At 46.4% G+C, this 26,380-nt stretch overlaps 1 protein-coding gene across 8 annotated transcripts in view; it reads left to right on the top strand.

Annotated features, from left to right (window-relative positions):
• Positions 1 to 26,380, top strand: part of LOC106592083 (dachshund homolog 2) — a 318,539-nt gene that overhangs the window by 217,272 nt on the left and 74,887 nt on the right. For 6 of the 8 annotated variants that reach the window (XM_082958275.1, XM_082958274.1, XM_082958273.1 and 3 more), the window contains exon 4: positions 22,090 to 22,242. The exons of the other annotated variants lie outside the window; for them this stretch is intronic. In XM_082958275.1, coding sequence (XP_082814401.1) covers positions 22,090 to 22,242 — 153 coding nt within the window. The remainder of the gene's footprint in view (positions 1 to 22,089; positions 22,243 to 26,380) is intronic. 8 annotated transcript variants of the gene reach the window in all.

The raw sequence follows: 26,380 nt of genomic DNA, 5'->3' as shown, positions 1-26,380 counted from the left end.
GAAATATTCTCCCAGTTCCAGCCATCAGGAATTAATGTCCCATAAATCATAACCCTAAGAGAGACAGGAGCTCCATACTGACCACTCACACTGAGGCTGCCTGCCGCACGGAACACACTGGAACACACACACACAATACCAGACCAGAGGATGAATACAGAAATGCACTATAACGTGTGTGCACAGATGCAAACACAAAAGTTCCCACTCCACATGGGTGTAATGATAGGTTGACAGAACCCCCTGTCATACACACCAGATACATGTCTCTCCCATGTCTGTCACATGTCTGTCACATGTCTCTCCCATGTCTGTCACATGTCTGTCACATGTCACTCCCATGTCTCTCCCATGTCTCTCCCATGTCTGTCACATGTCTGTCACATGTCTCTCCCATGTCACTCCCATGTCTCTCCCATGTCTGTCACATGTCTGTCCCATGTCTCTTCCATGTCTCTTCCATGTCACTCCCATGTCACTCCCATGTCTCTCCCATGACTCTCCCATGACTCTCCCATGACTCTCCCATGTCACTCCCATGTCTCTCCCATGTCTGTCACATGTCTGTCCCATGTCTCTTCCATGTCTCTCCCATGTCTCTCCCATGTCACTCCCATGTCTCTCCCATGACTCTCCCATGTCACTCCCATGTCTCTCCCATGTCTCTCCCATGTCTCTCCCATGTCTGTCACATGTCTGTCACATGTCTCTCCCATGTCTCTCCCATGACTCTCCCATGTCTCTCCCATGTCACTCCCATGTCTCTCCCATGTCTGTCACATGTCTGTCACATGTCTCTCCCATGTCACTCCCATGTCTCTCCCATGTCTGTCACATGTCTGTCCCATGTCTCTCCCATGTCTCTCCCATGTCTGTCACATGTCTGTCCCATGTCTCTCCCATGTCTCTCCCATGTCTCTCCCATGTCTGTCACATGTCTGTCCCATGTCTCTCCCATGTCTCTCCCATGTCTGTCACATGTCTGTCCCATGTCTCTCCCATGACTCTCCCATGACTCTCCCATGTCTCTCCCATGTCACTCCCATGTCTCTCCCATGTCTGTCACATGTCTGTCACATGTCTCTCCCATGTCTCTCCCATGTCTCTCCCATGTCTGTCACATGTCTGTCCCATGTCTCTTCCATGTCTCTTCCATGTCACTCCCATGTCACTCCCATGTCTCTCCCATGACTCTCCCATGTCTGTCACATGTCTGTCCCATGTCTCTTCCATGTCTCTTCCATGTCACTCCCATGTCTCTCCCATGACTCTCCCATGACTCTCCCATGTCTCTCCCATGTCACTCCCATGTCTCTCCCATGTCACTCCCATGTCTCTCCCATGTCTGTCACATGTCTCTCCCATGTCACTCCCATGTCTCTCCCATGTCTGTCACATGTCTCTCCCATGTCGCTCCCATGTCTCTCCCATGTCTCTCCCATGTCACTCCCATGTCACTCCCATGTCACTCCCATGACACTCCCATGTCTCTCCCATGTCTCTCCCATGTCTCTCCCATGTCACTCCCATGTCTCTGGGTATTGGAGAGGAGCATCATTGATTAGGCCATGCTAGGCTACAGTGTCAGATAACCAGCTGGTCAAACACAATACAGCTCTGAGCAGCTCTGCTCTGTGGATGAAATGAAATGCAGCTCTGCTCTGTGGATGAAATGAAATGTCTCAGAGCGAAGTAAGAAGATACTCTGTCTGGCTTCTCAATGTCACCTTTTCCTCCCTCTGCCAAGGAAAGCCTGCTCTCACTCACGGCAGCTCCATATCTGAGACCACAACACTGTGATAGATATCAGCCCAACCTGCAACAGCCCTCTCTGTCCCAGGGTGCACCACTGCCTCAGGGTCGTTCACACAGGAAATGGACATGAAAGGCAGACCTGTCCTTACAGAAAAACCACATCATTTCACATGGGAAATCATGTGAAAACGTCATTTTGGAACACTTCACATGTTTTCACATGTATAGTTTCATGTTATCACGTTGCTTTACATGTAGTCACATGTTATCACGTTAACTTCACGTAAGATCACATGATCACATGAAAACATGTGTTTTTGGAACAATTCACACATGATCACATGTTTTCACATGTATAGTTTCATGTTATCATGTTGCTTTACATGTAGTCACATGTTATCACATTAACTTCACATAAGATCACGTGATCACATGAAAACATGTGACATTCATGTGGTTTTCCTGTCAGTGTGTCACAAACGAAAGCAGCCCACTGTGGAAGAAGAAGAGCCACATTATCTGAGTATGACAAAAACATGTACTGTACAGTAGAGGAGGCCTTTTCTCTGATGCTCTCGCCCTTTCCTTAGTCTGACCTCTTTGGAGCCCTATCTGTGAATGGGTCGAGAGAGAGAGGTTAGTCAGGTGAAGAGGAGAGAGAGAGAGCGAGAGGTTAGTCAGGTGAAGAGGAGAGAGAGAGAGGTTAGTCAGGTGAAGAGGAGAGAGAGAGAGAGAGGTTAGTCAGGTGAAGAGGAGAGAGAGAGGTTAGTCAGGTGAAGAGGAGAGAGAGAGCGAGAGGTTAGTCAGGTGAAGAGGAGAGAGAGAGAGGTTAGTCAGGTGAAGAGGAGAGAGAGAGAGAGAGGTTAGTCAGGTGAAGAGGAGAGAGAGAGGTTAGTCAGGTGAAGAGGAGAGAGAGAGAGGTTAGTCAGGTGAAGAGGAGAGAGAGAGAGAGAGATTAGTCAGGTGAAGAGGAGAGAGGGAGAGGTTAGTCAGGTGAAGAGGAGAGAGATAGGTTAGTCAGGTGAAGAGGAGAGAGAGAGAGGTTAGTCAGGTGAAGAGAGAGAGAGAGAGAGGTTAGTCAGGTGAAGAGGAGAGAGAGAGAGGTTAGTCGGGTGAAGAGGAGAGAGAGAGAGGTTAGTCAGGTGAAGAGGAGAGAGAGAGAGAGGTTAGTCAGGTGAAGAGGAGAGAGAGGTTAGTCAGGTGAAGAGGAGAGAGAGAGAGAGAGAGAGAGGATTGTCAGGTGAAGAGGAGAGAGGGAGAGGTTAGTCAGGTGAAGAGGAGAGAGAGAGAGGTTAGTCAGGTGAAGCGGAGAGAGAGAGCGAGAGGTTAGTCAGGTGAAGAGGAGAGAGAGAGAGGTTAGTCAGGTGAAGAGGAGAGAGAGAGAGAGAGAGAGGTTGTCAGGTGAAGAGGAGAGAGGGAGAGGTTAGTCAGGTGAAGAGGAGAGAGAGAGAGGTTAGTCAGGTGAAGAGGAGAGAGAGAGAGAGAGATTAGTCAGGTGAAGAGGAGAGAGGGAGAGGTTAGTCAGGTGAAGAGGAGAGAGAGAGGTTAGTCAGGTGAAGAGGAGAGAGAGAGAGGTTAGTCAGGTGAAGAGGAGAGAGAGAGAGAGGTTAGTCAGGTGAAGAGGAGAGAGAGAGAGGTTAGTCGGGTGAAGAGGAGAGAGAGAGAGGTTAGTCAGGTGAAGAGGAGAGAGAGAGAGGTTAGTCAGGTGAAGAGGAGAGAGAGGTTAGTCAGGTGAAGAGGAGAGAGAGAGCGAGAGAGAGAGAGGATTGTCAGGTGAAGAGGAGAGAGGGAGAGGTTAGTCAGGTGAAGAGGAGAGAGAGAGGTTAGTCAGGTGAAGAGGAGAGAGAGAGAGATTAGTCAGGTGAAGAGGAGAGAGAGAGAGGTTAGTCAGGTGAAGAGGAGAGAGAGAGCGAGAGGTTAGTCAGGTGAAGAGGAGAGAGAGAGGTTAGTCAGGTGAAGAGGAGAGAGAGAGAGGTTAGTCAGGTGAAGAGGAGAGAGAGAGAGAGAGAGAGGTTAGTCAGGTGAAGAGGAGAGAGAGAGAGGTTAGTCAGGTGAAGAGGAGAGAGGGAGAGGTTAGTCAGGTGAAGAGGAGAGAGATAGGTTAGTCAGGTGAAGAGGAGAGAGATAGGTTAGTCAGGTGAAGAGGAGAGAGAGAGAGAGGTTAGTCAGGTGAAGAGGAGAGAGAGAGCGAGAGGTTAGTCAGGTGAAGAGGAGAGAGAGAGAGGTTAGTCGGGTGAAGAGGAGAGAGAGAGAGGTTAGTCAGGTGAAGAGGAGAGAGAGAGAGGTTAGTCAGGTGAAGAGGAGAGAGAGGTTAGTCAGGTGAAGAGGAGAGAGAGAGAGAGAGAGAGGATTGTCAGGTGAAGAGGAGAGAGGGAGAGGTTAGTCAGGTGAAGAGGAGAGAGAGAGTTTAGTCAGGTGAAGAGGAGAGAGAGAGAGAGAGAGAGAGAGAGAGGTTAGTCAGGTGAAGAGGAGAGAGAGAGAGGTTAGTCAGGTGAAGAGGAGAGAGAGAGAGAGGTTAGTCAGGTGAAGAGGAGAGAGAGAGAGGTTAGTCAGGTGAAGAGGAGAGAGAGAGAGAGAGAGAGAGAGAGGTTAGTCAGGTGAAGAGGAGAGAGAGAGAGAGAGAGGTTAGTCAGGTGAAGAGGAGAGAGAGAGAGAGAAAGGTTAGTCAGGTGAAGAGGAGAGAGAGAGAGAGAGGTTAGTCAGGTGAAGAGGAGAGAGAGAGAGAGGTTAGTCAGGTGAAGAGGAGAGAGAGAGAGAGGTTAGTCAGGTGAAGAGGAGAGAGAGAGAGAGAGAGGGGTTAGTCAGGTGAAGAGGAGAGAGAGAGAGGTTAGTCAGGTGAAGAGGAGAGAGAGAGAGAGGTTAGTCAGGTGAAGAGGAGAGAGAGAGAGAGAGAGAGGTTAGTCAGGTGAAGAGGAGAGAGAGAGAGCGTTTAGTCAGGTGAAGAGGAGAGAGAGAGAGGTTAGTGAGGTGAAGAGGAGAGAGAGAGAGAGGTTAGTCAGGTGAAGAGGAGAGAGAGAGAGGTTAGTCAGGTGAAGAGGAGAGAGAGAGAGAGAGGTTAGTCAGGTGAAGAGGAGAGAGAGTGAGAGAGAGAGAGAGAGAGAGGGAGAGAGAGGTTAGTCAGGTGAAGAGGAGAGAGAGAGTTTGTTTATAGGAGACGTAGAGTGCAAGGCGTCCATCTTTGTGCAAGGCATCCATCTTTAGACCTTTAGTCCAGCTAATGGGATTCCATCCAACATAATGACCCACAGATCCTGTTGGTAATGAGATGGGGGAATTGCCTGCTCTTGGTACCAGATGATACTGTATTAACGGAGCGGGCAGGCGCAACGGACGGGGGGCCTTCAGGAGCCCCTCCACCTCCCATCATTTTTCATCCGGCTGACATCCGAATGGACTGGAGCGTTGGAGAGGGGATTGATTTCAAATGAGCCTCAAAATGATGCCTAATGAAAACCTGTAAAGACACTTTCAGCTCTAAATACCAAACTATCTGCAGCCAGCAGAAGGTAGACACTTTCTATCATGGAGTGGTTTGACAGTGGAGAGAGTCTGTTTATGAAGGGATGTCGTTGAAGGTATAGGTTTTTCTGTGAGAGTGTATGAAATAGTGTGTTTGTACCCCTGCGCATTCCCGTGTGAGTGTCCACATGCGTTTGTGACAGATTGGTTGCATGTTCAATGCACTGTCTTTGGACCACATGTCTTCTGGGAACGGCGATGAGGAGAATATCTGAGTCAGCTCCAGTCGTTGGTGGCGCTCATTGATATGTAAACGCCTGGCGATATCAGAGGCACCTCTTTCCCTTTCTGTGGGGTGAGCACTACTTAGGATCAAAGAGGCACCTCCTTCCCTTTCTGTGGGGTGAGCACTACTTAGGATCAAAGAGGCACCTCCTTCCCTTTCTGTGGGGTGAGCACTACTTAGGATCAAAGAGGCACCTCCTTCCCTTTCTGTGGGGTGAGCACTACTTAGGATCAAAGAGGCACCTCCTTCCCTTTCTGTGCGGTGAGCACTACTTAGGATCAAAGAGGCACCTCCTTCCCTTTCTGTGGGGTGAGCACTACTTAGGATCAAAGAGGCACCTCCTTCCCTTTCTGTGGGGTGAGCACTACTTAGGATCAAAGAGGCACCTCCTTCCCTTTCTGTGCGGTGAGCACTACTTAGGATCAAAGAGGCACCTCCTTCCCTTTCTGTGTGGTGAGCACTACTTAGGATCAAAGAGGCACCTCCTTCCCTTTCTGTGCGGTGAGCACTACTTAGGATCAAAGAGGCACCTCCTTCCCTTTCTGTGGGGTGAGCACTACTTAGGATCAAAGAGGCACCTCCTTCCCTTTCTGTGCGGTGAGCACTACTTAGGATCAAAGAGGCACCTCCTTCCCTTTCTGTGTGGTGAGCACTACTTAGGATCAAAGAGGCACCTCCTTCCCTTTCTGTGGGGTGAGCACTACTTAGGATCAAAGAGGCACCTCCTTCCCTTTCTGTGCGGTGAGCACTACTTAGGATCAAAGAGGCACCTCCTTCCCTTTCTGTGTGGTGAGCACTACTTAGGATCAAAGAGGCGCCGCTGTAAACCGTTCAAAGGGAGCCAGGCACTCTGATGGACATTAATGTGTCTGTGATAAGAGGAAGAGAAAGACACAGCCATCTTACGAAAAACAGACGTTTAGAGCCAAGAACAAGAGGTGAAACACGACAAAGTCTTGACGATTGCTTTAAAATATCCTGGAAATCATACCAAGGTAAAAATGGAACGTTATTTCCAACGAATGCAAAATGACATGCAGTTTTTGGCCAGTGAATATGGTGCCAGTTACATTGAATTACATGGTGTTAATGTTATACAACCGACAAATGACCATCCAATGTCATGACGCAGTGCTACAGTGTCAAAGTGTCTCTCTTCAATGTCACAGAACAGTCTGTCAGAATCACTTCAGCCTTTAAATACTCTACTCCTTAAATCACCAGAAAGAGTTGCTTTGTCTTGACAGGACGTGTCCACATCATGTCCCTATTGGCCTTGCCCTGTCTGGCTATAGGTCTCCACCTCCAACACCCAAGCTTTGCGTGGGTTCAGAAACTATACTTCTATAGATCTCTCTCTCTCTCTCTCTCTCTCTCTCTCAATTCAATTCAATTCACGGGGCTTTATTGGCATGGGAAACATATGTTTACATTGCCAAAGCAAGTGAAATACATAAATCTCTCTTTCGCTCTCTCTCTCTCTCTGTCAGAGCCTCTCCACTCCTCCAACTTCCATTCCTTTCCTCACAGCAATTAACACTTCATTAAGATACCTCTTTAATCATTTTCCCTTTCAATTCCAACTCTCTTCTTCTGGGCCCTCTGGTGGGTTGTACTCACTGTTTTGGGAGGGAATTAATGACTGACAATTTAAATGTATTTTTCTTCATTACTTCTTTGTTATTGCCTTTTCCCCATCCAGGATCCCCTAGCCCCCCCCCCCCCCCCCCCCTCACCAGCAGAGGTAAACAGGTATTTTCATAAATATGTAAAGACATAACAGGGGTGTTGCTGCTATAGTGTATTACATTAGGTACAGGGGTGTTACTTCTATAGTGTATTACATTAGGTACAGTGATGTTACTTCTACAGTGTATTACATTAGGTACAGTGATGTTACTGCTACAGTGTATTACATTAGGTACAGTGTTGTTACTGCTACAGTGTATTACATTAGGTACAGTGATGTTACTGCTACAGTGTATTACATTAGGTACAGTGATGTTACTTCTACAGTGTATTACATTAGGTACAGTGTTGTTACTGCTACAGTGTATTACATTAGGTACAGTGATGTTACTGCTACAGTGTATTACATTAGGTACAGTGATGTTACTGCTACAGTGTATTACATTAGGTACAGTGTTGTTACTGCTACAGTGTATTACATTAGGTACAGTGTTGTTACTGCTACAGTGTATTACATTTGGTACAGTGTTGTTACTGCTACAGTGTATTACATTTGGTACAGTGTTGTTACTGCTACAGTGTATTACATTAGGTACAGTGATGTTACTTCTACAGTGTATTACATTAGGTACAGTGATGTTACTTCTACAGTGTATTACATTAGGTACAGTGTTGTTACTGCTACAGTGTATTACATTAGGTACAGTGATGTTACTGCTACAGTGTATTACATTAGGTACAGTGATGTTACTGCTACAGTGTATTACATTAGGTACAGTGATGTTACTGCTACAGTGTATTACATTAGGTACAGTGTTGTTACTGCTACAGTGTATTACATTAGGTACAGTGTTGTTACTGCTACAGTGTATTACATTTGGTACCGTGTTGTTACTGCTACAGTGTATTACATTTGGTACAGTGTTGTTACTGCTACAGTGTATTACATTTGGTACAGTGGTGTTGCTGCTACGGTGTATTACATTAGGTACAGTGATGTTACTGCTACAGTGTATTACATTAGGTACAGTGATGTTACTGCTACAGTGTATTACATTTGGTACAGTGTTGTTACTGCTACAGTGTATTACATTAGGTACAGTGTTGTTACTGCTACAGTGTATTCACATTTGGTACAGTGTTGTTACTGCAGTACATGTACTGTACATGCACCATTTGCGAGGCTGACTAGTGATTTGATTTCCCTGCCAAATTGGCAGGTTTTGTATTAAGCAGGTTAGGTACAGTGCCTTGTTAAGACTTGCTACAGTGTATTAGCATTAGGTATCAGCCTGCCTGTTACAAGTGCTACCGTGTATTACACTTGCTACAGCATCAGTACATTCTGACATTTGGATCCATGGTGGGTGTGTGACTGACTGTACAGTTGTACTGAGGACTACGAGGGTCTCCTCTATCGAGGGTTGAGGTTGGCATTGGGTTGGGGCCCGGGGGTGTAGTCTTAGGGACATCTGGCAGAGTGAGGGGGCCAGGGGTGTGCCTGGCACAGCCCTAGAGGACACAGGGAGCATGACGGGCACCCCACAGAAAGCCTAAAACACACTGCCATTCTCACAAACCCCCCAATCATCCCCTAAATGTCACTGTTAAAGGGAGGGGAGGGAAATAAATGTCAATCTTAGCCGGCAGCCTCTTAATCACTACTGTAACCCTTCCCTGATCAGGACAGGCTACATGCATGGTGTTATGGAACACTAATGCCTGATGCTACAACTTGAACTAGCTTTTTATTGGCCTCAGACTGGCATTATATGCACCATTTCCTTATTCTGAATTCATGTGATAGTCTAGAAATATTCTTATTCTGAATTCATGTGATAGTCTAGAAATATTCTTATTCTGAATTCATGTGATAGTCTAGAAATATTCTTATTCTGAATTCATGTGATAGTCTAGAAATATTCTTATTCTGAATTCATGTGATAGTCTAGAAATATTCTTATTCTGAATTCATGTGATAGTCTAGAAATATTCTTATTCTGAATTCATGTGATAGTCTAGAAATATTCTTATTCTGAATTCATGTGATAGTCTAGAAATATTCTTATTCTGAATTCATGTGATAGTCTAGAAATAGTCTTATTTTGAATTCATGTGATAGTCTAGAAATATTCTTATTCTGAATTCATGTGATAGTCTAGAAATACTCTTATTTTGCCTATTAAGCTGTTTATTATTTCGAGGAGTGAAATGAAGGACATTGTTTAAGGCCGACGCTCTTCTCAGTCTCAGGTGACAATGAATCAAACTGGGTAAAGTGTCAAGACTTTGCTACAGAGCTGTAGTGTTGGGGTAGCGCCGGGGTAGCGCCAGGGTAGCGCCGGGTTAGCGCCGGGGTAGCGCCGGGGTATTGCCGGGGTAGCGCCGGGTTAGCGCCGGGTTAGCGCCGGGGTAGCGCCGGGGTAGAGCCGGGTTAGAGCCGGGGTAGAGCCGGGTTAGTGTTGGGGTAGTGCTGGGGTAGGGGCTAGCATATTTGTCATTAGTGTGGATTTGCATGTACCTGGTTGAGCGCGGGGGGCCGGAGGGGGGAAATTGGCCAAAAGCACAGCTGTACTGCCTGCTTCACTGATTGCCTTGCCTTCCTCTGCCTCATTTATCTTCATTTCTTCCCAATTACACCAAATTAGCAATAGTCTCAGTTGCATTACCAACTTAATCCCCGTCTTTTTCGCGGACGGCATTATGCAGTGGCAGATGATTCCTTGGCGGGAGTCAGGGTAAACAGCCATGAAAATGCCACCCCGGCAGATGGCGAGGCCCACAAGAAATATGACAAACAGAGTGCCAGCGTGCCGCCCTCTGCTCACACCCGCTACAAGCTGTTATTGTGCTCCCGGATAGTGTGTGTGTGTGTGTGCGCGTGAGTGAGTGAGTGAGTGAGTGAGTGAGTGAGTGAGTGAGTGAGTGAGTGAGTGAGTGAGTGAGTGAGTGAGTGAGTGAGTGAGTGAGTGTGTGTGTGTGTGTGTGTGTGTGTGTGTGTGTGTGTGTGTGTGTGTGTGTGTGTGTGTGTGTGTGAGTGTGTGTGAATGTGTGTGTGTGAATGTGTGTGTGTGTGTGTGTGTGTGAATGTGCGTATCCTCTCCTATGCAGTATGAAAGGTGGTCCAGTAAAACACAGATCATCTCCTCTGTTCCCAGCCTGGTGAACAGTAATGGTTTCTTTGAAGAAGGGAATGAGTTGTTTGACCTCTTCGTCAGCTGCTAGTAATATGATTAGCGTTAATAAAATTAATAAAATCTAGAGCAACTCACAAAGGAAGGGCCATCATTAACTTAACAACTTAATTCTCTGTCTGTCCGTCTGTCCGTCTGTACGTCTGTCTGTCTATCAGACAGGAGGATATCTGACAGGAGGATATCTGACAGGAGGATATCTGACAGGAGGATATCAGACAGGAGAATATCAGACAGGAGGATATCAGACAGGAGGATATCTGACAGGAGAATATCAGACAGGAGGATATCTGACAGGAGGATATCTGACAGAAGAATATCAGACAGGAGGATATCTGACAGAAGAATATCAGACAGGAGGATATCTGACAGAAGAATATCAGACAGGAGGATATCTGACAGAAGAATATCAGACAGGAGGATATCTGACAGAAGAATATCAGACAGGAGGATATCTGACAAAAGAATATCAGACAGGAGGATATCTGACAGAAGAATATCAGACAGGAGGATATCTGACAGAAGAATATCAGACAGGAGGATATCTGACAGGAGAATATCAGACAGGAGGATATCTGACAGGAGAATATCAGACATAAGAATATCAGACAGGAGGATATCTGACAGGAGAATATCAGACAGGAGGATATCTGACAGGAGAATATCAGACATAAGAATATCAGACAGGAGGATATCTGACATAAGAATATCAGACAGGAGGATATCTGACAGGAGAATATCAGACAGGAGGATATCTGACAGGAGGATATCAGACATATGAATATCAGACAGGAGGATATCTGACAGAAGAATATCAGACAGGAGGATATCTGACAGAAGAATATCAGACAGGAGGATATCTGACAGAAGAATATCAGACAGGAGGATATCTGACAGGAGGATATCAGACATAAGAATATCAGACAGGAGGATATCTGACAGAAGAATATCAGACAGGAGGATATCTGACAGAAGAATATCAGACAGGAGGATATCTGACAGAAGAATATCAGACAGAAGGATATCTGACAGAAGAATATCAGACAGGAGGATATCTGACAGAAGAATATCAGACAGGAGGATATCTGACAGAAGAATATCAGACAGGAGGATATCTGACAGAAGAATATCAGACAGGAGGATATCTGACAGGAGGATATCAGACATAAGAATAGCAGACAGGAGGATATCTGACAGAAGAATATCAGACAGGAGGATATCTGACAGAAGAATATCAGACAGAAGGGAATATATCAGCAAAGACTGATAGAATAAAATCACTGAGTGGACAAAACTTTAGGAACACCTGCTCTTTCCATGACATAGACTGACCAGGTGAAAGCTATGGTCAGGTTAAAGAAAGATTTTTAACCTCCCTGGGCAAGGTGGAATCGCGTGGCGCAATAATACAAATACCTCATAAATGCTAAAACTTCAATTTCTCAAACATATGACTATTTTACACCATTTTAAAGACAAGACTCTCGTTAATCTAACCACACTGTCCGATTTCAAAAAGGCTTTACAGCGAAAGCAAAACATTAGATTATGTCAGGAGAGTACCCTGCCAAAAATAATCACACAGACATTTTCAAAGCAAGCCTATATGTCACAACAACCAAAACCACATCTAAATGCAGCACTAACCTTTGATGATCTTCATCAGATGACACTCCTAGGACATTATGTTATACAATACATGCATGTTTTGTTCAATCAAGTTCATATTTATATCAAAAACCAGCTTTTTACATTAGCATGTGATGTTCAGAACTAGCAAACTTCGGGTGAATTTATTTAATTACTCACGATTAACGTTCACAAAATACATAACAATTATTTTAAGAATTATAGATACAGAACTCCTTTATGCAATCGCGGTGTCAGATTTTAAAATAGCTTCTCGGCGAAAGCACATTTTGCAATATTCTGAGTAGATAGCCCGGCCATCACGGCTAGCTAATTTGACACCCACCAAGTTTGGCCCTCACCAAACTCAGATTTACTATAAGAAAAATTGGATTACCTTTGCTGTTCTTCATCAGAATGCACTCCCAGGACTTCTACTTCAACAACAAATGTTGTTTTGGTTCGAAATAATTCATAGTTATATTGAAATAGCTCCGTTTTGTTCATGCGTTCAGGTAACTATCCAAAGGGTGACGCGCGAGCGCATTTCGTGACAAAAAAATTCAAAATATTCCATTACCGTACTTCGAAGCATGTCAAACGCTGTTTAAAATAAATGTTTATGCGATTTTTCTCGTAAAATAGCGATAATATTCCAACCAGGCGACGTTGTATTTGTTCAAAGAGAGAAAGAAAAACATTGAGAATTCACATGAACGCGCATCTCCAGTGTCACTGTTCTCAGCCGGTCCACTCACAAAAACTCCTGCTGTTTTTCGCCCAGAGACTGGAGAGACGTCATTCCACTTTCTGGCGCCTTCTGAGAGCCAATGGAAGCCTTAGAAAATGTCACGTTACACCAGAGATGCTGTATTTTTGATAGAGATGCCACAGAAGGAGAACAAATTGTCAGACAGGGCACTTCCTGTATGTAATCTTCTCAGGTTTTGGCCTGCCATATGAGTTCTGTTATATTCACAGACACCATTCAAACAGTTTTAGAAACTTTAGAGTGTTTTCTATCCAAATCTACAAAATATATGCATATTCTCGTTTCTGGGCAAGAGTAGTAACCAGTTTAAATCGGGTATGTTTTTTATCCGGCCGTGCAAATACTGCCCCTAGCCCCAACAGGTTTTAAGTCTTGAGACAATTGAGACATGGATTGTGTATGTGTGCCATTCAGAGGGTGAATGGGAAAGACAAAATATTGAAGTGCCTTTGAACGGGTATGGTAGTAGGTGCCAGGAGCACCGTTTGGAGTGTGCCAAGAACTGCTACGCTGCTGGGTTTTTCCACGCTCAACACTTTCCCGTGTGTATCAAGAATGGTCCACCACCCAAAGAACATCCAGCCACTTGACACAACTGTGGGAAACATTGGAGTCAACATGGTCCAGCATCCCTGTGGAACGCTTTAGACACCTTGTAGAGTCCATGCCCCAACGAATTGAGGTTGTTCTGAGAGCAAAAGTGTGGGGGGGGTGCAACTCGATATTAGGAAGGTAGATATAGACCAAATAACAGAGAAAGAAAGAAAGAAAAATATATGAAAGATAGAGAGAGATGGCTAAGATGGAGAGAGGGTTATGGAAGGGAGAGGAGTGGGGTCTAGGGTCCAGTGTAGTTTAGTTTAGTGTATGTTTGGGTTATTTAAGGGAGGGAGGGAGAGGAGGGAGAAGAGTGGGGTCTAGGGTCCAGTGTAGTTTAGTGTAGGTTTGGGTTATGGAAGGGAGGGAGGGAGGGAGGGAGGGAGGGAGGGAGGGAGGGAGGGAGGGAGGGAGGGAGGGAGGGAGGGAGAGGAGTGGGGTCTAGGGTCCAGTGTAGTTTAGTGTAGGTTTGGGTTATGGAAGGGAGGGAGGGAGAGGAGGGAGAAGAGTGGGGTCTAGGGTCCAGTGTAGTTTAGTGTAGGTTTGGGTTATGGAAGGGAGGGAGGGAGGGAGAGGAGGGAGAGGAGTGGGGTCTAGGGTCCAGTGTAGTTTAGTGTAGGTTTGGGTTATGGAAGGGATGGAGGGAGAGGAGTGGGGTCTAGGGTCCAGTGTAGTTTAGTGTAGGTTTGGGTTATGGAAGGGAGGGAGAGGAGGGAGAGGAGTGAGGTCTAGGGTCCAGTGTAGTTTAGTGTAGGTTTGGGTTATGGAAGGGAGGGAGAGGAGAGGAGGGAGAGGAGTGGGGTCTAGGGTCCAGTGTAGTTTAGTGTAGGTTTGGGTTATGGAAGGGAGGGAGGGAGAGGAGGGAGAGGAGTGAGGTCTAGGGTCCAGTGTAGTTTAGTGTAGGTTTGGGTTATGGAAGGGAGGGAGGGAGAGGAGGGAGAGGAGTGGGGTCTAAGGTCCAGTGTAGTGTAATGTAGGAGCTAGTGGTGTAATTACACTGGGCTTTTTGAAGCATCCTGTTAACCAGCTCTATCAGTGAGGGGCTAAGGAGATGCACTGTGATGGACACATTCTCTGTCAGTGAGGGGCTAAGGAGATGCACTGTGATGGACACATTCTCTATCAGTGAGGGGCTAAGGAGATGCACTGTGATGGACACATTCTCTGTCAGTGAGGGGCTAAGGAGATGCACTGTGATGGACACATTCTCTGTCAGTGAGGGGCTAAGGAGATGCACTGTGATGGACACATTCTCTATCAGTGAGGGGCTAAGGAGATGCACTGTGATGGACACATTCTCTGCCAGTGAGGGGCTAAGGAGATGCACTGTGATGGACACATTCTCTGTCAGTGAGGGGCTAAGGAGATGCACTGTGATGGACACATTCTCTGTCAGTGAGGGGCTAAGGAGATGCACTGTGATGGACACATTCTCAAAGCGTGACTGACATCCGCCTTAATGCCATCTCTCTCGGTCTCTCTCTCCACTTTACTCTACGTCTTTCTGTCTCTCTTTCGCTCTCTCTCTCTCTCTCCACATTGGCATGGTCTCTGGCTAATTACACTCCAGCCATCACTGGGGGGGCCCTTGGACGTAGCCCAAATGGGACATCAGCACCAGTGCTGGAGATGTTTTTTACACCCCTGTCCTCAGTTATACTGCTCCAACGGGAACTTCACATCTGAGCCAAACTGACACTGAAGTGGTCAGATCACCAAGGTCAATGGGTTGAGTTATTGGACCTCCAACATACGGCATTAGGAGAAGGAGGCTCCACTATGGGTGAGCTGCTCTCCTTAGACCTGGCTCTCCTCTCTGCCCTTCAGGCCACATTCTCTCCTTAGACCTGGCTCTCCTCTCTGCCCTTCAGGCCACATTCTCTCCTTAGACCTGGCTCTCCTCTCTGCCCTTCAGGCCACATTCTCTCCTTAGACCTGGCTCTCCTCTCTGCCCTTCAGGCCACATTCTCTCCTTAGACCTGGCTCTCCTCTCTGCCCTTCAGGCCACGGCTCTCCTTAGACCTGGCTCTCCTCTCTGCCCTTCAGGCCACGGCTCTCCTTAGACCTGGCTCTCCTCTCTGCCCTTCAGGCCACGGCTCTCCTTAGACCTGGCTCTCCTCTCTGCCCTTCAGGCCACGGCTCTCCTTAGACCTGGCTCTCCTCTCTGCCCTTCAGGCCACATTCTCTCCAAAGCCTGGAGCGGCTCGGATTTGAAGACATTCATCTCTAAGCCTTTATTTTCGTTGTTCAGTGCTCTCGTCTTTGGTTTGAAAAGGGCTTTCATCCTTTCCAGGATCACTGGCATCTTATAACTTCTCCAGTGCTGTTTTAGAATATTGGATAACTTAGATGAAGTGTATAGTGGTCCCGTGTGGCTCAGTTGGTAGAGCATGGTGTTTGCAATGCAAGGGTTGTAGGTTCAATTCCCACGGGGGACCAGTACGTGCATTTTTTTTTTTTAAAGGTATGAAATGTATTCACTACTGTAAGTCGCTCTGGATAAGAGCGTCTGCTAAATGACTAAAATGTAAATGTATACACATGATGAAACCGTTCATAACGACGTCAGGATAGAGATAATAGCCTACATGTTTTCATCAATCCTCCCAGACATCCTCCTCTCTGTCTTATGTTTCATCCCCAAGCTTTTACAAATACTATACATTATACAAATATCCAAATATCTCCAAATATACATTTTTGTCTTTCACGGTCATAGGCAAACACAGTAGGATGCTCATGCTCACACCCACTGGCAGGCTTTAAACAATGCTCTCTCTCCCATGCTCACACGCTCCTGAGTGGCCCTGCCCTGAGGTGTTGGCCTCGGCCATTAGTTTAGCTGCTTGTTTTTTTCTCCCATCCAAATGGCTCCCCACTGACAAGAAGGGAATTCTACAGATGAAGAATTTAATTAGCATTATTGTTAAAAGAAGCACACACTGCAATCTGTTGCAAAAACACCATCTGTTATTTTACTCAGAGGACTTCAGTTACTTATTAGGTAGAATTATACAATGATTTCGATTCCTCTCGTTAGATTTTTTCCCTCCCTTCATTATTCTATTGAAGTATTTTTATGTCTCCTAGCGACTAGGCCTCCATTACATTTCATTCTATTGATTTATTTATGTATATGAGACACTCAGCCGTGAATAACATTGACTGGAATGGGTTAACCTTATAATGGCCTGGAGCTGAGAGTAGACAGGAAATAGATGATTTCCTGTGCCACGTTCTGCCTTGTTCTAATGGATGGCCTGCCTGCCTGCCTGTCTGTTTACCTGCCTGTCTGTCTGTCTGTCTGTCTGTCTGTCTGTCTGTCTGTCTGTCTGTCTGTCTGTCTGTCTGTCTGTCTGTCTGTCTGTCTGTCTGTCTGTCTGTCTGTCTGTCTGTCTGTCTGTCTGTCTGTCTGTCTGTCTGTCTGTCTGTCTGTCTGTCTGTCTGTCTGTAAGTAAGTAATACGGCCCACCACCATGTGTGTCACAGCAGGTGTTCTCTACTGTGTCATACAGTACCATACAGCACAATACAACAAAACTCAGCATCATACAGTTCCATATAGTACCATACAGCAAAATTCAGCATTATACAGCACCATACAGTAAAATACAGCACCATTCAGCACCATACAGTACCATTCAGCACCATACAGCACCATTCAGTACAATACAGCACCATACAGCACAATACAGTACCATTCAGCACCAATCAGCACCATTCAGCACCATATAGCACCATACAGCACCATTCAGCACCATACAGCACCATACAGCACCACTCAGTACCACACAGTACCATACAGCACCATACAGTACCATTCATCACCATAGAGCACCATTCAGCACCATTCATTTACAATTACATTTAAGTCATTTAGCAGACGCTCTTATCCAGAGCGACTTACAAATTGGTGGATTCACCTTATGATATACAGTGGAACAACCACTTTACAATAGTGCATCTAAATCTTTTTTTGGGAGGGGGGGTTAGAAGGATTACTTTATCCTATCCCAGGTATTCCTTAAAGAGGTGGGGTTTCAGGTGTCTCCGGAAGGTGGTGATTGACTCCGCTGTCCTGGAGTCGTGAGGGAGCATGTTCCACCATTGGGGTGCCAGAGCAGCGAACAGTTTTGACTGGGCTGAGCGGGAACTGTGCTTCCTCAGAGGTAGGGAGTCGAGCAGGCCAGAGGTGGATGAACGCAGTGCCCTTGCTTGGGTGTAGGGCCTGATCAGAGCCTGAAGGTACGGAGGTGCCGTTCCCCTCACAGCTCCGTAGGCAAGCACCATGGTCTTGTAGCGGATGCGAGCTTCAACAGGAAGCCAGTGGAGAGAGCGGAGAAGCGGGGTGACGTGAGAGAACTTGGGAAGGTTGAACACCAGACGGGCTGCGGCGTTCTGGATGAGTTGTAGGGGTTTAATGGCACAGGCAGGGAGCCCAGCCAACAGCGAGTTGCAGTAATCCAGACGGGAGATGACAAGTGCCTGGATTAGGACCTGCGCCGCTTCCTGTGTGAGGCAGGGTCGTACTCTGCGAATGTTGTAGAGCATGAACCTACAGGATCGGATCACCTCCTTGATGTTAGTAGAGAACGACAGGGTGTTGTCCAGGGTCACGCCAAGGTTCTTAGCACTCTGGGAGGAGGACACAATGGAGGTGTCAACCGTGATGGCGAGATCATGGAACGGGCAGTCCTTCCTCGGGAGGAAGAGCAGCTCCGTCTTGCCGAGGTTCAGCTTGAGGTGGTGATCCGTCATCCACACTGATATGTCTGCCAGACATGCAGAGATGCGATTCGCCACCTGGTTATCAGAAGGGGGAAAGGAGAAGATTAATTGTGTGTCGTCTGCATAGCAATGATAGGAGAGACCATGTGAGGATATGACGGAGCCAAGTGACTTGGTGTATAGCGAGAATAGGAGAGGGCCTAGAACAGAGCCCTGGGGGACACCAGTGGTGAGAGCACGTGGTGCGGAGACAGATTCTCGCCACGCCACCTGGTAGGAGCGACCTGTCAGGTAGGACGCAATCCAAGCGTGGGCCGCGCCGGAGATGCCCAACTCGGAGAGGGTGGAGAGGAGGATCTGATGGTTCACCGTATCAAAGGCAGCAGATAGGTGTAGGAGGATGAGAGCAGAGGAGAGAGAGTTAGCTTTAGCAGTGCGGAGAGCCTCCGTGACACAGAGAAGAGCAGTCTCAGTTGAATGACCAGCCTTGAAACCTGACTGATTTGGATCGAGAAGGTCATTCTGAGAGAGATAGCAGGAGAGCTGGCCAAGGACGGCACGTTCAAGAGTTTTGGAGAGAAAAGAAAGAAGGGATACTGGTCTGTAGTTGTTGACTTCGGAGGGATCGAGTGTAGGTTTTTTCAGAAGGGGTGCAACTCTCGCTCTCTTGAAGACGGAAGGGACGTAGCCAGCGGTCAAGGATGAGTTGATGATCGAGGTGAGGTAAGGGAGAAGGTCTCCGGAAATGGTCTGGAGAAGAGAGGAGGGGATAGGGTCAAGCGGGCAGGTTGTTGTGCGGCCGGCCGTCACAAGACGCGAGATTTCATCTGGAGAGAGAGGGGAGAAAGAGGTCAAAGCACAGGGTAGGGCAGTGTGAGCAGGACCAGCGGTGTCGTTTGACTTAGCAAACGAGGATCGGATGTCGTCAACCTTCTTTTCAAAATGGTTGACGAAGTCATCCGCAGAGAGGGAGGAGGGGGAGGAGGATTCAGGAGGGAGGAGAAGGTGGCAAAGAGCTTCCTAGGGTTAGAGGCAGATGCTTGGAATTTAGAGTGGTAGAAAGTGGCTTTAGCAGCAGAGACAGAAGAGGAAAATGTAGAGAGGAGGGAGTGAAAGGACGCCAGGTCCGCAGGGAGGTGAGTTTTCCTCCATTTCCGCTCGGCTGCCCGGAGCCCTGTTCTGTGAGCTCGCAATGAGTCGTCGAGCCACGGAGCAGGAGGGGAGGACCGAGCCGGCCTGGAGGATAGGGGACATAGAGAATCAAAGGATGCAGAAAGGGAGGAGAGGAGGGTTGAGGAGGCAGAATCAGGGGATAGGTTGGAGAAGGTTTGAGCAGAGGGAAGAGATGATAGAGAGAGTAGCGGGAGAGAGAGAGCGAAGGTTGGGACGGCGCAATACCATCCGAGTAGGGGCAGAGTGAGAAGTGTTGGATGAGAGCGAGAGGGAAAAGGATACAAGGTAGTGGTCGGAGACTTGGAGGGGAGTTGCAATGAGATTAGTGGACGAACAGCATCTAGTAAAGATGAGGTCAAGTGTATTGCCTGCCTTGTGAGTAGGGGGGGAAGGTGAGAGGGTGAGGTCAAAAGAGGAGAGGAGTGGAAAGAAGGAGGCAGAGAGGAATGAGTCAAAGGTAGACGTGGGGAGGTTAAAGTCACCCAGAACTGTGAGAGGTGAGCCATCCTCAGGAAAGGAACTTGTCAAGCTCATTGATGAACTCTCCAAGGGAACCTGGAGGGCGATAAATGATAAGGATGTTAAGCTTGAAAGGGCTGGTAACTGTGACAGCATGGAATTCAAGTGAGGAGATAGACAGATGGGTCAGGGGAGAAAGAGAGAATGTCCACTTGGGAGAGATGAGGATTCCAGTGCCACCACCCCGCTGGCCAGATGCTCTCGGGGTATGCGAGAACACGTGGGCAGACGAGGAGAGAGCAGTAGGAGTAGCAGTGTTATCTGTGGTAATCCATGTTTCCGTCAGTGCCAAGAAGTCGAGGTGCTGGAGGGTAGCATAGGCTGAGATGAACTCTGCCTTGTTGGCCGCAGACCGGCAGTTCCAGAGGCTGCCGGAGACCTGGAACTCCACGTGGGTCGTGCGCGCTGGGACCACCAGGTTAGAGTGGCAGCGGCCACGCGGTGTGAAGCGTTTGTGTGGCCTGTGCAGAGGGGAGAGAACAGGGATAGACAGACACATAGTTGACAGGCTACAGAAGAGGCTACGCTAATGCAAAGGAGATTGGAATGACAAGTGGACTACACTTCTCGAATGTTCAGAAAGTTAAGCTTACGTTGCAAAAATTTTATTGACTAAAAATGACGAAGATGATACAGTACTGCTGGCTGGTGAAGTAGGCTAGCTAGCAGTGGCTGCGTTGTTGACTTTGTTTGAACGTGTAGCTGGCTAGGTAACCTATTTTCGTCGCGGGGGACGAAAATAGCTGGCTAGCTAACCTCGATAATTACTCCAAACTACTCCAAACTACACAATTATCAAACTATGACAAAGTCAACTAACACTGCACTAGTCAAATCGTTCCATTGTAATGTATTCGTTTCTACAGTGCCGCTAGTCAGTAAAGGTTGGCTAGCTAGCAGTGGGTTTGACGATGACTAGGTGTGTTGACTAAGTCTGGACAACGGCGTCGCGCGCGGCGCGGCTGGCTAGCTAACCTCGATAATTACTCTAAACTACTCTAAACTACACAATTATCTTATATACAAAGACAGCAAAGACAGCAAAGACAGCTCTGTAGCTATGTAGCTAGCTAGCACTACACTAATCAAGTCGTTCCGTTGTAATGTAATAGTTTCTACAGTGCTGCTAGTCAGTAAAGGTTGGCTAGCTAGCAGTGGGTTTGATGATGACTAGGTGTGTTGACTAAGTCTGGACAACGGCGTCGCGGCGCGGCTGGCTAGCTAACCTCGATAATTACTCTAAACTAATTACTCTAAACTACACAATTATCTTGTATACAAAGACAGCAAAGACAGCTATGTAGCTAGCTAGCACTACACCAATCAAGTCGTTCCGTTGTAATGTAATAGTTTCTACAGTGCTGCTAGTCAGTAGAAGTTGGCTAGTTGGCTAGTTGGCTAGCTAGCAGCACCATACAGCACCATACAGCACCATTCATCACCATACAGCACCAATCAGCACCATTCATGCACCATATAGTACCATACAGCACCATACAGTACCATTCAGCACAATACAGTCCCATACAGTACCATACAGCACCATACAGTACCATTCAGCACCATACAGCACCATTCAGTACCATACAGCACCATACAGCACAATACAGTACCATTCAGTACCAATCAGCACCATTCAGCACCATATAGCACCATACAGCACCAGTCAGCACCATACAGCACCATTCAGTACCATACAGTCCCATTCAGTACCATACAGTAAGTACCATACAGCACCATACAGCACCATTCAGTACCATACAGTCCCATTCAGTACCATACAGTCCCATACAGCACCATTCAGTACCATACAGCACCATACAGCACCATACAGCACCATTCAGTACCATACAGTCCCATACAGCATCATACAGCACCATACAACACCATTCTGCACTATTCAGCGCCATATAGCACCATACAGCACCATTCAGCACCATACAGCACCATACAGTACCATACAGCACCATACAGTACCATATCTCAGGTGTATCAGAACCTGAATGTAATGTCGATCTCACAGGGATTTACAGTAGTCATTTACATTACAGAAGTTGTTTACATTACAGTAGTTGTTTACATTACAGTAGTCATTTACATTACAGTAGTTGTTTACATTACAGTAGTTGTTTACAGACTATTTACATAGGCAGGGCAGTGCTTTCCCTGGCCACCCTAGTCTCATGCCATTGCGATGTGTGATGCTGAGCTGAGCTGTTTTGTAGGTGGCCTCCCCCACTCACCTCCCTCCTCTCCGCTCACCGTGTCGCCCCTGTATGTGTCCCCAGGCGGCAGCGAGTCCTCCTGGGACAAAGAGAAGCTCCAGTCTCCCCCCTCCTCTGGTGCTGCCCACAGCCTGGGTCACGCAGGCCTGTCAGGGCAGCACGGCCTGTCCAGCTCCCAACTCAACTCCCTGCAGCAGAACCACCTATTGGCCAACCGTGAGTCACACACACAAACACAAATACACACATAATGTACACACACACACACACACACACACACACACACACACACACACACACACACACACACACACACACACACACACACACACACACACACACACACACACACACACACACACACACACGCCTCCCTCCTTCCCCTCTCTCCACATGTCTCCCTCAGTCTGTCACTACCCCCTGTATGGTCACCTGTCTGTGCTATGGTTAAAGTGATACAAAGATATCTACTAAGGTGTCTTAATGTACTGTGCATGAAAAAGTTAAACATCCATGGTGTGTCTATTAATAATCTACTGGTGTCTATTAATAATTTTTATTTCACCTTTATTTAACCAGGTAAGCTAGTTGAGAACAAGTTCTCATTTACAACTGTGACCTGGCCAAGATAAAGCAAAGCATTGCGACACAAACAACAACACAGAGTTACACATGGAATAAACAAGCATACAGTCAATAACACAATAGAAAAGTCTATATACAGTGTCTGCAAATGAGGTAGGATAAGGGAGGTAAAGGCAATAAATAGGCCATAGTGGCGAAATAATTACAATATAGCAATTAAACACTGGAGTGATAGATGTGCAGAAGATGAGTGTGCAAGTAGAGATACTGGGGTGCAAAGGAGCAAGATAAATAAAATAAATAACAGTATGGGGGATGAGGTAGTTGAATGTGCTATTTACAGATGGGCTATGTACAGGTGCAGTGATCTGTGAGCTGCTCTGACAGCTGGTGCTTAAAGTTAGTGAGGGAGATATGAGTCTCCAGCTTCAGTGATTTTTGCAGTTCGTTCCAGTCATTGGCAGCAGAGAACTGGAAGGAAAGGCGGCCAAAGAGGAATTGGCTTTGGGGGTGACCAGTGAGATATACCTGCTGGAGCGCGTGCTACGGGTGGGTGCTGCTATGGTAACCAGTGAGCTGAGATAAGGCGGGTCTTTACCTAGCAAAGACTTATAGATGACCTGGAGCCAGTGGGTTTGGCGACGAGTATGAAGCGAGGGCCAGCCAACGAGAGCGTACAGGTCGCAGTGGTGGGTAGTGTATGGGGCTTTGGTGACAAAACGGATGGCACTGTAATAGACTATATCCAGTTAGAGTGTTGGAGAGTGTTGGAGGCTATTTTGTAAATGACATCGCCGAAGTCGAGGATTGGTAGGATAGTCAGTTTTACGAGGGTATGTTTGGCAGCATGAGTGAAGGAGGCATTGTTGTGAAATAGGAAGCCGATTCTAGATTTCATTTTGGATTGGAGATGTTTAATGTGAGTCTGGAAGGAGAGTTTACAGTCTAACCAGACATCTAGGTATTTGTAGTTGTCCACATATTCTAAGTCAGGACCGTCCAGAGTAGTGATGCTGGACGGGCAGGCAGGTGTGGGCAGCGATCGGTTGAAGAGCATGCATTTAGTTTTACTTGCATTTAAGAGCAGTTTGAGGCCATGTAAGGAGAGTTGTATTGCATTGAAGCTCGTCTGGAGGTTAGTTAACACAGTGTCCAAAGAAGGGCCAGTAGTATACAAAATGGTGTCGTCTGTGTAGAGGTGGATTAAAGAATCACCAGCAGCAAGAGCGACATCATTTATGTATACAGAGAAAAGAGTCGGCCCGAGAATTGAACCCTGTGGCACCCCCATAGAGACTGCCAGAGGTCCGGACAACAGGCCCTCCGATTTGACACACTGAACTCTGTCTGAGAAGTAGTTGGTGAACCAGGCGAGGAAGTAATTTGAGAAACCAAGGATGTTAAGTCTGCCGATAAGAATGTGGTGATTGACAGAGTCGAAAGCCTTGGCCAGGTCAATGAATACAGCTGCACAGTATTGTCTCTTATCTATGGCGGTTATGATATCGTTTAGGACCTTGAGTGTGGCTGAGGTGCACCCATGACCAGCTCGGAAACCAGATTGCATAGCGGAGAAGGATAAGGTGGGATTCGAAATGGTCGGTGATCTGTTTGTTAACTTGGCTTTCGAAGACCTTAGAAAGGCAGGGTAGGATAGATATAGGCCTGTAGCAGTTTGGGTCTAGAGTGTCTCCCCCTTTGAAGAGGGGGATGACCACGGCAGCTTTCCAATCTTTGGGGATCTCAGACGATACAAAAGAGAGGTTGAACAGGCTAGTAATAGGGGTTGCAACAATTTTGGCAGATAATTTTAGAAAGAGAGGGTCTAGATTGTCTAGCCCGGCTGATTTGTAGGGGTCCAGGTTTTGCAGCTCTTTCAGAACATCAGCTATCTCGATTTGGGTGAAAGAGAAATGGGGAGGCTTGGGCTGTGGGGGTGCAGGGCTGTTGACCGGGGTAGGGGTAGCCAGGTGGAAAGCAAGGCCAGCTGTAGAAAAATGCTCTTATTCTCCATGGACTTTACAGTGTCCCAGAACTTTTTGGAGTTTGTGCTGCAGGATGAAAATTTCTGTTTGAAAAAGCTAGCCTTTGCTTTCCTAACTGCCTGTTTATATTTGTTCCTAACTTCCCTGAAAAGTTGCATATCGCGGGGGCTATTCGATGCTGATGCTGTACGCCACAGGATGTTTTTGTGCTGGTCAAGGGCAGTCAGGTCTGGAGTGAACCAAGGGCTATATCTGTTCCTGGTTCTACATTTTTATAATGGGGCATGCTTATTTAAGATGTAATAAAGAATAATCTACTGGGGTGTCTATTAATAATCTAGTGGTGTCTATTAATAATCTACTCGTGTCTATTAATAATCTACTGGTGTCTATTAATAAAATACTGGTGTCTTTTAATAATCTACAGGGGTGTCTATTAATAATCCACTGGTGTCTATTAATAATCCACTGGTGTGTCTATTAATAATCTAGTGGTGTCTATTAATAATCTACTGGTGTCTATTCTTAATCTACTGGTGTCTTTTAATAATCTACTGGGGTGTCTATTAATAATCTATGGGTGTCTATTAATAATCCACTGGGTGTCTATTAATAATCTACTGGTGTCTATTAATAATCCACTGGGGTGTCTATTAATAATCCACTGGGGTGTCTATTAATCATCTACTGGTGTCTATTCATAATCTACTGGTGTCTATTAATAATCCACTGGGGTGTCTATGAATAATCTACTGGTGTCTATTAATAATCTACTGGTGTCTATTAATGATCTACTGGGGTGTCTATAAATAATCTACTGGTGTCTATTAATAATCTACTGGGGTGTCTATTAATTATCCACTGGTGTATCTATTAATAATCTACTGGGGTGTATATTAATAATCCACTGGTGTGTGCATTACTAATCTACTGGGGTGTCTATTAATAATCTAGGGGTGTCTATTAATAATCTACTGGGCTGTCTATAAATAATCTGCTGGTGTCTATTAATAATCTACTGGTGTCTTTTAATGATCTACTGGGGTGTCTATTAATAATCTATTGGTGTCTATTAATAATCCACTGGTGTGTCTATTAATAATCTACTGGTGTCTTTTAGTGATCTACTGGGGTGTCTATTAATAATCCACTGGTGTCTTTTAATGATCTACTGGGGTGTCTGTTAATAATCTACTGGTGTCTTTTAGTAATCTACAGGGGCGTCTATTAATAATCCACTTTAAGCATACTCTCACCCAAACCCATTTATGCACAGTCACTTCAGCTATACATTCATGTATGTATGTACATACTACCTCAATTGGCCCGACCAACCAGTGCTCCCTGACATTGGCTAATCGGGCTATCTGCATTGTGTCCCGCCACCCACCCGCCAACCCCTCTTTTTACGCTACTGCTACTCTCTGTTCATCATATATGCATAGTCACTTTAACCATATCTACATCTACATACTACCTCAATCAGCCTGACTAACCGGTGTCTGTATGTAGCCTCGCTAACTTTATAGCCTCGCTACTGTATATAGCCTGTCTTTTTACTGTTGTTTTATTTCTTTACTTACCTATTGTTCACCTAATACCTTTTTTGCACTATTGGTTAGAGCCTGTAAGTAAGCATTTCACTGTAAGGTGTTGTATTCAGCGTACGTGTGTCTTTTCTCACCCTCTCTCTCTCCCACACTCTCTCTCTCTCCATTCCTCTCTTTCTCTCTCTCTTTCCCTCACCTTCTCTCTCCCCCTCTCTCTTCATCTCTTTCTCTCCC

This window comes from Salmo salar, chromosome 11 (genome assembly GCF_965601325.2).
Source record: "Salmo salar chromosome 11, fSalSal1, whole genome shotgun sequence".
NCBI lineage: Eukaryota > Metazoa > Chordata > Actinopteri > Salmoniformes > Salmonidae > Salmo > Salmo salar.
This window is presented reverse-complemented; position numbering and strand designations above follow the sequence as displayed.